At 36.0% G+C, this 15,262-nt stretch overlaps 1 protein-coding gene across 1 annotated transcript in view; it reads right to left on the reverse strand.

Annotated features, from left to right (window-relative positions):
- Nucleotides 1-14,414, reverse strand: part of LOC149287867 (laminin subunit alpha-1-like) — a 59,727-nt gene extending 45,313 nt beyond the window's left edge. Inside the window, exons 1-12 of the mRNA XM_089492455.1 lie at nt 14,405-14,414; nt 12,526-12,696; nt 11,486-11,598; nt 6,753-6,995; nt 5,724-5,903; nt 5,201-5,290; nt 4,882-4,999; nt 3,676-3,854; nt 3,325-3,430; nt 2,751-2,911; nt 2,134-2,274; nt 958-1,128 (exon numbers count right to left, since the gene is read on the reverse strand). Coding sequence (XP_089348581.1) covers nt 958-1,128; nt 2,134-2,274; nt 2,751-2,911; nt 3,325-3,430; nt 3,676-3,854; nt 4,882-4,999; nt 5,201-5,290; nt 5,724-5,903; nt 6,753-6,995; nt 11,486-11,598; nt 12,526-12,696; nt 14,405-14,414 — 1,683 coding nt within the window. The remainder of the gene's footprint in view (nt 1-957; nt 1,129-2,133; nt 2,275-2,750; nt 2,912-3,324; nt 3,431-3,675; nt 3,855-4,881; nt 5,000-5,200; nt 5,291-5,723; nt 5,904-6,752; nt 6,996-11,485; nt 11,599-12,525; nt 12,697-14,404) is intronic.
- Between the last annotated feature and the right edge of the window lie 848 nt (nt 14,415-15,262).

Below are 15,262 nucleotides of genomic sequence, written 5' to 3' on the forward strand. Positions count from 1 at the left end.
TGCAGATAATATCCATTGAAACCAAAAACTATACATGTTGTTCCAAATGTGACTGTAAATTTGAGTATGGAGCCATTAGGATGTCTGTAAAACATTGTTCAACCAAAATAATTGTGCAATGATAGATTCCCTTTCTATAAAGCAGAATGTTCTCACATTACTCCTGTCTACCACCCTCTTCTATTAAATCAATCCCTTAATATTGCACATGAAGGGGGGGGCTACTAAGTGGTAAAAATTAATTTTCTATTATTACACTGGTGACAGACTGCCTCACCGTCAATGGCTAAGTGACATTAAAACCATGCATCAGCATTCAAAGATTTCTGTGATGAGCAAATTTTCTAATTCTATTTTAAAAACATAAAGCATGTCGCCATTGAAACCTTTTTGTGTTGCTCTGCTGTCCAGTTGGTGGCTGCCAGTTACTTAAGTATGGCTAATGGCTAAGATGAGAGTAAGTTCAAAAATGTAGATCCAATGGTTTTTAATCTAAAACAGAACTCTGTATACCTGCCTGGGTAATGGGGTGAAGATTCCACAAACACCCTAACATTTTTATTAAAAATATTTAAAATGGAGAGAGTCCTAATTCCTTTAACCAGTCCGACATGAATACATAAAAAACCACCTGTGTAGTATTTTAATGAGAACTTACACTGCTCTATTTCCATGTATATGCACGTAAAACACATGTCCTGCGTTAGCTACAACCTTACAGTACCGAGATGAATGGTCTTTTATAAAACCATAAAAACCTCACCATCCTAACTTGCAACTGAGATTGTTTGAAAGCGTTATGGTTATGTATTAAACTATGCTCCTTCTTGATGTATGAATGATTCCAAATGGCTTTATTGACCCAATATCGGCAGATGGCATAAAAATACATAGTTATGGTATTTTACTAGAATTTCCTTATACACAGACACAGAAATACAAGTGAAAATAACTTACTTTATTTCCAAGATATGCTGAAGGAGCTTCCCAATAATAAGCAGATATCAAAGAATTTCTTGCTACAGTATGATTAATACTTATTTGATGGGGGCCATCAAACTGGTCTTGATTGGGTTGAATACGTGTTCCTTGTAAATCACTTATGTACCAGCCATTAATATTGGAAACCTTTAACATGAAAAAAGATACATACGGTTATATAAATATGAATCCTGGATAAGCATGACACGTGGATTCTGTAGACACAAACAGGATTTAATTGCAAAGCTAAGTTAGATATTATTTAAAGACACATCACGATACTAGCGCTAGCTAATATAAGGTTTGATTCTCTTTAAATAACGTTTTATTTATCTCACCAGTTGTATAATATCACTCACCAGTTTAGCTCTTGCCATCCAAAACAAATATTACTTCTTTAACACATGGGTTAACGGAAATGACTTTGAGGGGCCCCTAGGCACGCACATGGACACGCACTCTCTACCAAGATTCCAATGCAGGGCCGCGTTATGTGTAGAGTGCAACTCTTACTTGCCCACATCTTGGGGCCCCTAGTCACATGCTAAGTGTGGCTAATGGATAATCTGCCATTGTTTAAAGGTGCTGTTCCAACTACTCTACTGAATCTAAAACAGTTGTAGTTAAGTGCACCATTAAAAATTCTTAGTATTGTTGAATGATCTTAGAAATGGTTGTGTGACACAACAACATGCACTGATAGGTTGCTGGAAAAAACAACACATCTGCTATTGTCCATTTGCTTAACAGTCTTGAAAACGCTATTACTGTTTTGTAGTACAGTTTTAAGAAAGGAAGTTCTCATCAAACCACGACATGTTTTTGGAAGCTGCCATTCCCTTGGTTAACTATGCACTACGACGCCCCCAAACACCAAATGAATTATGCATCAAACAACACCAGCACAGGAGAAGCTCGTGGGTATGGTTGTCCATTCCTACTACACAGTGACTTGACGGGAATGTTGTATTGCAGTAGCAGTAGAATCAAATCACTTTTTGATGGTAACAATAACATTCAGAACATACTTTATGTTGTAAACGATAGAGTGCGAGGTCCTCTGCGACCTTGTTATTATTTGTCATTATTATGTATTATTCTGCATAGTGCTTATCATAATTTGGTGCAAAATTAACAGAAATCTGTAATCACCTGAGTAGTATGCCAAAAGAGTCCATCGCAGACACCAGAAACACCAAAGCAAAAGCATTCTGTGCATCCTTCTGGGTTTTGTGCCTGCAGGTTGTAGAACCCAGGCTTACAGCGGTCACAGTTCTCTCCTTCGACATGTTCCTGAAAAGTACAAATAATGACCGTGACACGCATGCTAACAGACAGTGGCGGTCCTAACACCGATGCTGATTAAGGACACTATAGGCCTTCATGGCCTCCAACCATAAAATACACTGTATGTGTAGACTGAGGTCAAGCTAGGCACTATCAATGTGTAATGTACTCATGTGTGCTATGTACATCCCAGTAGTCAAATATTCTACAGACATCTCTGATTAAATCTTCCTCCTAGAACAGGACTAGGGCAAGTTATAGCTCTCCATTTGCTGTGTTTTTCTATGACTAAGAAATTAAATTCTCAGTTGCTACGGTGACTGCAGCACATTTATTACTTTGCTCTATGTTACTTCTTTATACACAACCTCCTTACACTAACCAGTCTATGCGCTGTTCTTCTTTTAGTGATGTTATAATTAAATAACAAAACAACAAAACATAATCTATAACTTATCAGCCACATACATGGCATTACTCACCTTACATATACATTGTTCAGCACAAGGGTCATCATGTATGCTGCCTACCAGACTGCAATTACACTTCACACAGTTTGGGTACTCCTTGTATCCAAACGCGCATTGGTCACATTTTGTCCCTGTGAAGCCTTCTTTGCATTGACACTGACCCGGGAAGACACCTTTAACATACATTTAATATATAAACTTAACCCAAGCAAATAAGGAAATGAGATTACAGATCATTCATTGGCAATGTTACATGCAGCTCAAGATAGGTGGCATCTTTGACCCGCCTGTTTAATACCTATGCCCTTGGGTACTGGGGGTCTTTTTGTTTGGGGGGAGCATGGGTTGATCATGGTAGATATACAGACTTTCTGATTTGTAGGGTTTACCAATTACCGGTTTAGCACACTTAAACAGTATTTTTGTATGTCTTTCCCTTAAACGTTTACCAGTCTGAAACTCTATATATATGGAGCCGTTAATTAGGCCTGGTAGTTTAACATAACAATTAACAAAGGCTTTGGGAGCAGGGGACAGCACTCAAAAAGTAGGGGAAATAATAATGTTTTATAGGAAATTCACACACCTTGGTTTATGTTGGCATGATTATCATCCACAATACAAACAGGACTGATAGATCCAAAGGTGTCACATTCACAAGGATAACAAGGGGCATCTGAGTAGGGAGACACCTGTTAAGGACAAAAACGTATATTTAGTAGATATTCTGAATATTCTAAACCTGTATTTTCAATAACATAGATAAGTAGATAGATACATAGATAGATACATAGTATAGTTTAATAGATAAACATATATGAGGACCTTATTTATTTTAAGATTACATTGGGTTTCTTGACAAATACTGTCCTAGATATTAAGTATGGGTCAGCATGGCTTTCTTTAACTAGTTGAGGATTACTTTACATCTTCATACCTTGTGTGGCCGGTAGTAGCCATCAATACAGGTCTCACAATTAAGCCCGGCTGTGAATTGAGTACAGTTGATGCACACTCCTCCTCCAATGTACTGATCGTGAATGTTCAAACTCATGTTCCGATCTGCCACATCTTGGTCAAAGTAACAATCTTCTGCTTTGTTATGGCAATTGCATTCTAAAAACAGAACAGTATTAGTTTGTGATCATACCTTTATTCTCCTCTGACAACTTCAAACAAATACTGACTTTTTTGCATAGACCTTAAAAAAATATATTTTGACTTTTACTTGGAAAGTGTGGCGTAACCCTCCAGAATGGGAGAAGAGAAGGGGAGGGCAAAAATTTCATCTTTATTAATTCAAAGGTAAGCTGTAACTAAGCAGACAAATTACAAAATAACTCATACTATTATGTGGCACAAAATCACCTTAAAATAAAGTACCATATTTGCTCGATTATAAGACGAGGCTTTTTTCAGAGCAAATGCAGTGCGTGGGATCTACACACTGCCCCGGCTACATGAGTGCTCTGTGAAATGCCTTTTAACCCCCTTAATGCCACTCTGCCTCCAGAAATGCCTTTTTAACCCTCTATACGCCACTCTGCCTCCTGAATGCCTTAAACCTCCCTATATGCCACTCTTCCCCATAATATGCCTTTTAACCCTCTAAATGCCAGAGTGGCATATAGGGGTATAAGGCATTTCTGGAGGCAGAGTGGCACATAGGGGGTCAAAAGGCATATCATGGGGCACAGTGGCATATAGGGTTAAAAGGCATATCATGGGGCACAGTGGCATATAGGGGGTATAAGGCATTTCTGGGGCAGATGTGCATAACTGGAGGGTAGGTTGGAAAATAGAAGGAAATAAAACCAAAATATTTTTCTCAATCATAGCTTTTATTAAAAAAAATAGTTTAGATGCATTAACATTTACTGGTAAAACTTTTTTCCTATAGGGTCGTCTTATATTCAGGCTTTTTCTTTTTTTCCTAAATTAATATTCAGATTTGGGGGGTCGTCTTATAATCAGGGTCGTCTTATAATTGAGCAAATACGGTAATTTTAAATCATTTTAATATGTATTTGACATTAACACAACTATCAAATTAAATATTAACGCTCTTATTGTGTTAAAAGATAACATTTCTCTTCCTCAGACTTTCTCAGTGCCTGGAAAAGCGATGAAAGGCCAAACTTACTCTCGCACTGGCTGCCAACCGAAATAGTGCCCGGTCGCCATGGATTCTGGTGGTATCCAGGGCAACACTCATTACAGCTTTCTCCACAAGTGTTGCGTTCGCATTGACACTGAAGTCTCTGAGTAGCAGAAAATATGAGAAAGTTGTCACACAGTGATCTGTAATATATATTATTCTAAATAAACAGAACTGCCTAAATTAAACTTAACTAGAAGCTGGAACTAGATAGAAGATGTAAAAAGTCTGTGAAATACAGCTTGATCCTGTGAAATACATTTTTATGGACACAAAATATTTTAAAATTAACAACAAAACTTACCAAAGTAACTGGATCGTAGGGGCAGCTGCGAGCATGTCCATAGCAAATACACATCCCTCCAACTGAAATATCTTTTAAAGAGTAGAAATACTGAAAGAGAAACAGCGGCAAAAGAGGGATATAATTGTTAAATATGCTATAATCAATCAATGAAACACTCAAGTCTAAATCTAAATCTCAAACTGGGAAATCAACAGATTTGCCACGACAAAGATAAGTTTTAATATTTAACACTTAAAAATCCTGGGGATTTAAAACTCTAACAGACTGCCATCACATGTTTATAAGACAGAAACCTCTGGGTAAAGATTTTCTCATATTCTGAAAGAAGTAAAAAAAAATTGAATTTTTATTAAGTAGTAACAGAGCTGGACCATAATTTAACAACAACAAAAATATTCTTTCAGCCACAGAGATTCTCTCTCTCTCTTTCATGCGTTTTTCAAACCCTTTGCCTATTCTTAAATCACATGTACTTTTTGGGATTTACAAACCACAACTATTTTTATGTACAAATACTTACCCTTCTAGTTACTATTAGATCTACATCCCGGAGATCAAGATGGTTAAGCGTCATGAGGTCGGCATTCAGAGTTCTAATGCGTTGCAAACGAAGACGGATGTATCTCGCAGAAGTAAACTCCAACAAAGTTGGGGATGGATCATCTGCACTGGGTCTTCCATTAATCAGTGAAACGTGAATCTAGGTTTGTTAATTAAACAAATAACACAATATTATAACTAACTACTCAGCCAAATCGCCACCCGAGGATGCCACTTAGCCCCAGTCAGCATAACAGGTGAGGATCCCCTGCATAGGGCCGCAATCACAATGCTCTGTGTTGTATTTTTCATATTTGGTAGTTTGTGCTTTTGCCCATTGTTTTTTTCCCATTGGTTTCTTGGATGGATTTGTACCTTTGTACGTTTTTGTATCTTTTTTTTATTATTGGATAAATGTATGTAGTTATTTCTGCTCATAAATTGCCACTATAGTTTACATTGTTTATTTTATGGGATTTTAGAGTAATAAACTAACATTTATCGAAAAGCCTTTGTCTTCTACCTTCTTCAAATTTTACTAAACCTCCAAACACCGCGCAAACTCTCTTCACTATCAGACAGTGGGTGATGTATGGCTGCTTGATACAGAATACGTTTGAAGACTTTGTAACAAAATATGAAACAGCTATATGTTTCTTTAAATTCTGTCTATGGAAACACTATCTTTCCTCCCTGGAGACAATGACCGCAAGGCTGGAGAGATCATCAAAGACAACAATTTCCAACAAATTTTCCTTGCTGGTCATGTCATTGGTCTGTAGATTAGATGAGGAAACACAACAGCATTCTCACTAATACAAGCAGAGGGCAAAAGGTTGTACATGGTCTATCTGTGTGACAATGGAAGCACAGATTTCTGTTCCAGGATTCTGGAGAAGGCATCTGAAAAAAGCAAGGTTTCATGAATAATGGTGATGGGTATGAATACATACTACACCAGTCTGCAACTATTTAATCAGTGGAAAAGTAAAATTTGAAATAATTATACCTCTCCATGTTCCAGTGGTACAAGTCTTGAATAAAATGACGTGCAAATCACTTCATCATCCCTTCTGTACGTTGGTGGCCCAAGTCTTGGTGTCACGTTGTATCGACTCAAGCACTCGTAGTCACTGATTGCATAATACTGCCAAGGCATGAACTCAACACCATCCTGAGAACGTTCTAATATCCAGTTACCTGGCCGTGGTGAATTTGCTGCTTTAATTATTATGTATGCAACTTGGAAGATCTGCGCACAAAAAGAATGTTTCATTAAATACATATTTCACACAAAAACATTTTTTGCCATTCCTATTGCTACACAATTGCTATAAGACACTGCACCTCAATTTGTCATTTCTTAACTGTATTTCCAGGGTTATAAGTTACCTCCTAATTGTACCAGGCAAAACACTTATAAAGATGTATTTTCCTAACAATTTGCACCAAAAGGATTATAATATGGCAGTAATATTTTTTTTTCTTTCCATAGTACACATACTGCACAAATATGTATATTTGCAAAAAGAGAATACATATTATAGCTCTTAACTTATTATTATTTATCCATTTCTCATATTTTGCAGAACTGTACTTTAGGTAAGCAGTACAAAATAATTTGGATTTACAAGAAGAAAAGATAAGGAGAGCCCTGCAAACTGAGCTTACAATCTAGATATGTGTGTTTCCCATTCTTAAGTGAAAACCTTAATATATATTTTTCAGGGGTTTGTAATGTGCATTACTATTTATCCATGAAACTGCGCTTATATTACCGTCACAGTATTTTCTCCCCCACACTGTGTATTCTGCTAACTTGCCTCCCTGTTTGTTATATGGTTGAGTGAACAAGAAATGAGCCGGTTCATATTGTACTGAGATTTTTTTTTAATGGCTCCAGAGTCATGAGTCTTAACAAAGCTACAGCTGATGTAGCTCATTGTAAGCCCACATTGGACAAGTATTTGCAACAATATATGCTTCTCCTGTAGCCTGTTTCATTCTTCAATTTAGAGAACATACAGAAGCACCAATTTAAAGCTATACCGCTTACTAGCCAATATGAATTATACATTTTAATTTGCCATCCAAACAACATCCCACTATAGCTCTCTGTAACATATGGGCAAGAAAATGAGTGTCCAGTGTGATTACAGGAGCCACTTAAGGCTGATGGACCGATTTCCTCCAGTTGTCCGTGGGCCAACATTCCATCTGCACTATGATGGGACCTTCGTTTTAAGCCCAGTGCTGCGTGACCAACAGTTCCCGACCTGGAAAGGATTTTAGATGTTCTAGATGTGGCAACATGTTGTTATCTAAATGGTATAATTGGTCAAACATGACCGTGGTCTGAAAGTTGTCTGTCTACACCTGAAATCCATACAATTGTGCATACCATAACAACACAATGGAACTGCAATGAATTAATTGGCAAGCTATCAATGTAATTATATTCACGCAAGTTCTCCAACCAATCCTGGGTTGCATTTTAATACCCTCCGTTGCTGCTAATAACATGTACCTTATGTACTTACATGATAAGAGATATCTTAGGTGATTATTTTTAAACCTCCTTAATAAGTTATGTTATTTAAAATATTCTGTGTACATTACTTTATCATAAAAGATTGACTTTTTGTCTTTCATAGCTTGATGTGTGCTAACTGATATTAATTTGGTGTGAACATTGCGAGACAGGGTGGGACAGTGTGCGACGGGAAGAAGTAAGTGGAGTGAAATTCTGTAAGCACAAAGATCAGATTTATATGTCTTCAGACTGAGGCATACATATTTTGGGTTGCAGACTTAATTGTTGCCTTAGTTTAACAGTTGGTACCCTTAGAGATGTATTTAGAGGTTGCACAGAGACTGTTAAATTCTATTATAGTGTTTTGCTTCTTATATATTTATATTGTATGTAATGTGTCCCCAGAAAATACAGTGGAAGTGTTTGAGTATTTAAAGAAAAAAAAAAGTTCACCCAGTGTGCTGCAAAATATATAATATCAAATGTTCTTAGAAAAAAAAATGTTCCATAATTTCTAACTGTGGTTTCACAGTTTGCTAAGAATACAAGGCATGAAAAGTAACCCTTGACACCGAATAAATGGTTGTATGACAGTGGCCTGGGAAAAAACCCATGGAACATAATAGGCAGTCAAGCAACATGCTGTAAAACTGTCTCCTTACAACATAATGGATGAGCAACGTGACTGCTGATTCTCTCAGGATAAACTTACCAGATCAGTGAAGTCTCTTCTTGCTGCACAATATTTGACACAAAGAGCAAATAAGTAGATTTATGCATGAATATCTTAAAGCTTGTAGGGATAACATGCAAACACATATGCAATGTCTATACTTGCGCAGATTTAGGATGCATTATTTTAAATTGGACATTGCGATGATATAAAGTATTGTTTATCTAATGAAATAATCTCCTCATTAATTAGACTAGACATTCTACTTTTAACAGCAAGGTAACATGATGAGGACCTAGTTTGTCGTCTAGATGATTGCGCTGAGATAACAGAGATAAAACATATATCTAATATGGATATATGCAACTTTTCAAAAGTTTGGGGTCACTTACCAACGTGTTTGTTTTTTTAAAGAAAATATATTTTTGTCTATTAGAATAACATGGAATGGATGAGAAGACGTTGTGTAGACGTCGTTGATGTTGTTAAATGACTATTGCAGCTGGAAAGAACAGATTTTGTATGGAATATCTTCATTGGCGTACAGAGGCCCTTTATCACTCCCATCACTCCTGTGTTCCAATGGCATGTTATGTTCGCTAATCCAAGTTTACATTTAAAAGGCTAATTGATCATTAGAAACCCCGTTTTGCAACTATGTTCGCACAGCTACGAATTTCCATGACCCCAAACTTCTGAACTGTATTGTATCTAATGTCAAAACATTGTATTATATGAAAACCACAACTGTTTTGAAACAAATAACATGTCATTTTTTCTGCATAAATGTAGCAAATATATTGGCACATTAGCCTTTCTGAGTAGGGACTGAGTTCAGGGTTGGAAACAAAAAATCTGATTTGGAAAAGGGGCAAACGCATATGGGGTGGGGGATTCTACAGAACCCTAAACCCTAGCCTCATGTATTCACAAAGCAGACAACAGGAACATTTAAAGGAACCACATGAATTGAAGTGCATATGATGGCTGGAGTGTCCCTTAAATAAGGAAAATGGATATAGCCATGTTTGTTCAAGAGGTCCTACATTAAAGTTGATATATTTAATTGGGCTAAAGCCGTAGAATAACATAAATCTTTGGAATCTCAGAGGTGTCAAAAACGTACATAATTTGAAAATAACAATACATTTTCATATAGCTTAATTTTATCTATTTTTTTATATAATGAGATATGGTAGAGATGTGACCCTAGCTTTCTCATTAAGATGGTTAAGCATGGTTAATAAGCAGACAAATGGATCCCCCGGTTAAAGTAAACTGAATTAAAATGTAAACCCCTTATCATGCATTAACCAACACTGAAAATGAGAAGCACTAATACAGGGTTTGATTAATTATTTCTAGTCGCAAATGCTAACGCTGTCCTTATGTCCTAAATAAAGTTAATTTTTTACACACAAGAGGATTTGGGGCACTTATGATACAGTGGTGGGGAAAGAATTGGCGAGAATTGATTCTAGTATTGATCCTAGTGAAATCTTTGACCTGCTATGTCCTTTCATGCACGTAACAGAACAATTTAGTATTATTAATACAATAATAATAATAATAATAATAATAATAATACTTATTATTTTGAATATCATTTACTTTGTAACCTTTAGAATTCTTGGATTGTGATCAACCACACTATTAAAAGGGAATTGTGACTATTTATTTTACTTAGTACCAGGTTACAAATATGGTTTCCTTATTTAATAGTTGTAGTTTTAGCAAAATATAATATTTTCAGGCAGACGTTCATATCTGTGATGTAGCTCTGTTATCTGAGCCCAACCTACTAGGCAAACACCCTTACTCCTTTCAAATAATTGAATGGCTCAGTCTTAATCACCCAGCAGGACACTCTGATTAATGAAATGCATAAATCATTATATTTAATCCTCAAAGAGAAAAATATTTTTTCCCCCATGAGATTTCGACTTTATCAACTAAATGTAAAGCGTTGTGTGCCCCTATTTACATGCACTAGTTAGAAAGTTCACAGATAAAAGACATAAACACGACAGATAAGTAGTCCATATATTTTGCAGTTTACAGGTTATTTATGGAGAAACAGAGGACCGTATAATGAGTACTTCCAAGTGGAACAAAGACTGTACATGTGAGATTTATAAGGATCCAGACGTTATTTGGTTAGCTTGTAATTTAGATTGTTCAAAGGAACTGGAAATGTGATATCTTACACATTTGGTATATGTGTGGTATTTCCAATTCAGGATGCTTGTAATTAAAGAGTAATGAAGGTCTTTCTAATACAGTAGGGGTTGTGCAGTACTTGATCCATACATTTTGAAATGTGAAGGTGTAGGCAATCTGGTTCTAACTGTGCTAACTAAAAGATAAAATAACTCTGGTGTCACACCATACCCTTAGTTGACTATTCTCCCACAAATACTACATAGATGCCATAAAGAACTGCAAACGTGCAAGACTATGCAGAAAGGTGCTATTTTAAATCAGGAAAAAAAGATTTTAGCTAGAAAAAAATAAAACAAGAAAGTGTCATAATTACTTGTCTTAAATCCAGTGTTATGGTGACCCAGTGATATATTCTGCCATTCTGAATACTGGGACTTTGCCACCAATCATTAGTGCCATCGATTGCATTGGTTATCGGGTGCCGTTCTGTAAATAAACAAATAAAAAAACATATACCAGTTTGCAAGTGAAAGAGAATAGAAAATTGAGTAAGAAAGTATTTTATTTATATATATTTTGGTGAGAAGATTATTGGGTTCCGGTCAGTAAACAAAATACTACAGAAATAACGATGCCTGTTTGCAGTTAACCAGCAAGATGTACAACACATAATGAGGTCTTTTAACTACAATGTGAGTGCATGAGAGTTGGCAAACAAAATCTTAATTTGTAGCAGCTCATTCATATATTCACTATTACTAACTCACATACTCAAACACACACAACTTATTCTGCACATTGATTGCTTGAAAAAAGCAAGCAATGTGCAGAATAATTCAACCCCCAGATTGCTTGTGATTTGTAAATACAAGCTGAAGCTTGCAAATTTCTCTTTGTAGCCTCAGGGGGTGACATGTAACGTCCCACACACACAGACACCAAAAAAAAAAGATTCATTACAAAAATAATAATAGAAATGAAACAGGGATCCCCACATTAAGCAAGGGGGTCAACAACCCATCCACCTTTATCCCCTACCCTGTATGTGGTGGGGTAGGGGGTAATAATAGACTATATTGGGGTATAAAGCCCACCATGCTCTACATAATTTAGTGTTTACTGGGATGAGGTTTAAAATATACTGGGGGCAAAGGTTATTGAGTACAAAAAAATAAACCTTATATTCAACACCCTATTTACCCCCCTCCCCCAAAAGAATCCAAGTCGGTGAACTAGGAGTGAATGTCATTCATTGTCCACCCCTTTGCACCTACAGGGTTCAGTCTTTTTAACTTTTAAATTTTTTATTTGAGTGACTATATGAATTGCTTGCATGTAATGACATGTGACTAAACCATTTAACTATTTGTTGGTGAATAGACCCAAAAGTATATCAGAAGATGGGTTACTTACCTTTGGGATTGGAACTGTTCTCATCACAGATACTACATTGAGGGTTGCGTATTGGCCTTCCTGGCACATGTTCTACAAGTTTACAAAACATCTCTGGTCCCATTTCACCACATGTGGCATTAGTGGTAATAACGGCATTACTGGCAAGATTCAGTATAGCGGGAAACAAACCTAAACAGAACACAACAAGATTTACCATGTAGAATAACATTCAGAACACAAATTCATTTATGTGTTAGGGGAATAATGTGTTTTCATTTTTAAAGTATTACCGTTGATGATTTAAAACACAATATGTATGTGTATTTAATCAAGCATTAATTCTTTTTCTCCGGTTACTTTGCTGTCATCACTATATATTAGCACAATCTTAGTGATTTTTGGTATCGTCCATGAACAGTTCTTGCTTTAGAATAATATTATGAAGCAATGTATTATAGTACGTTTATTAGAGAAGAATTGTCCTAAAAACCTCCCAAGAAATGTTGTTAAAATGTCATTTTTTAAAGTTATATATATATCCAAACAAGAAAATGTGCCATGCCTGATGGGCCAATATTAAAAAGAACATGTTAATAATATAACTTAAATGTCTTGTTGTCCATACACTGCTAAATGTCACACTTTTGTAATTTAATGAAACATGGAAACATCATTTCTAGCGCTGTCAAAAGTGCAAACTCTTCTCAGAAATAATTATATATTCATGCAAGTAGCCTAATTTTCATTTTTGGGGGAAACACTTGTCAAGAGACACAAAAAAAACCATGAACTGATAAGACATTCCTTTTTACGCAATTAAACCTTCAAATGAAATAATAAAATGACAGATCTGTAAAAGGTTAATTTACTTAACATGCAAGAGCTTGTAATTAACATTTTGTCTAAGTGACACAGTGCCTTTGAATACAATTATGTTTAAAATTCAATGTTGATGCTCTAGATAAAGATATAATACATTAAGGCAAACAAAGGGCTCGCTCAGGCATTCTTCCTGACCTGGGATCACAGTGTTTTCCTGTTTACTTTCTTGCTACCCTCATACTTGTCTGTCTGGTTAGTGCTGTACTTTATGAAGCAATCATGCAGTTCAATTGCCAAAAAAAAACTGTAGGGTTTTGTTATCTGTGTTCATGTTCCTAGAGCCATGAAACTGCAAATCTGCAAATTCCTTCCATTATTTTGACTGGCTTTAGCTTATGAATGCGTCTGACCTTTTAAGTTCTGATAACTTATCTTCATACCACATTCCTTTTATTGGGAGCTTTGCCCAGTGATCAATACATATTTTCTTTTAATATATGTCAAATTTTAACCTTTTATCATTTGAAAGAAAGAAAGCAAAGGATCTTCATGGACAATTACCTAAGCATTTTTCTGTATGTCCTACTTGTTATGTGCTACACTACTTGTCGCCCATTGTAAAGCTTTACAGAATATAATGATACGACATAAATCAATAAATAACAGCTACATTTTAGTTATCCCTATTTTTAACAAAGTTAGGACCTATATCGAATATTCAAAGATACTTTTCAGTTTGTGTCCTTCTTCTAAGCAATTAAAACCATAGGTAGTAAGAAAAGCAAAAGAAAAAATGAAGATAACCCACTGTGTGGATGTTACTGCTTGCTCCCCCCCCCCAAGCCTTTTGTTCTTTAATTGTTGAGTACAATAAACATCCTTTAAAGAGAACGAAGGTGATGCGTAGTTTGAGGTGAGGTAAGTAACAGTAATATGCGGGTTCAGGACAGAAGTCACATCATATTACTCGGCACCCCTTTTGTTCTTTATGGGGCTTGGCTGTATCAGCTCCTTCCACTCTCGCCCAAACCCATGTATGCAGCTAACCCTACCTACCTGACTTGACCCCACTCACATGCAGCCATTGAGCGTTGAGACCCAGCTATAATAAAAATAGAAACCTGTAGAACTTTGTAGGTCATAGAGAATCACCTCCTTCCAATACACCAAGGGCCTTGAGAATTAGTACATTTTAAACATTTAGAATGTTTGATACTTTAAGCAAGAGTTAACAACTATTATTCTCAGACATGATTTTCTTAACATGGAATGAATGGCCTCACCAGTTGTTAGAAACACTGTAGTATTGTGTTTGTTTGTTTTTTTTTTGGAGTCTTACTCCTGTGGTTTATTATCTTGATATCGCTATGTATATATTTTAATGTATTTTAATATTTATATAGCTTTAGATGTAGAATTCCAAGCATGTCTTCAGGCGTCTGGCTTTAGTTCCTCTCCAGGGCTCTTTTCCCATTCATACCAAATTTCATTTCCTGCGTTGCTTTGTTGAACTTCTGTTTGCAAAAACCTGCTTTTCTGAGAGCAGGTATATATGTAAAATGCCTTGGAGGTAATCTCTCATAGAGGGTAATGACAACAAGGCAAAATTAAAAATGATATTACCTTATGAATGTTCTAATATATCCTGATATATGGGATAGATTGTTACCCTCAATACAAAGAAAAGAAATAACCAGCCCATCAAATGATCAATAAGCAAATAATCTTTGAACTTTTAGGTGTTGATTATTACCCCCCTTTGGTTTTTATGGTGATCTTTTTTCCCCACAATGGACCACTTACTATGATGCCCAAACGCATCACACTGCTACAACCACACTTGGTTGAATATGGGTAAATTCGCCAGTTTAAAACCATCACCCAAACATACATTAAGCTATTGAACTGGGGAATAATTAATAATTGTACGTGA

Source organism: Sceloporus occidentalis, unplaced genomic scaffold, assembly GCF_023333645.1.
Source record: "Sceloporus occidentalis isolate IW3139 unplaced genomic scaffold, rSceOcc1.0.p SCAF_56, whole genome shotgun sequence".
Classification (NCBI taxonomy): Eukaryota; Metazoa; Chordata; class Lepidosauria; order Squamata; family Phrynosomatidae; genus Sceloporus; species Sceloporus occidentalis.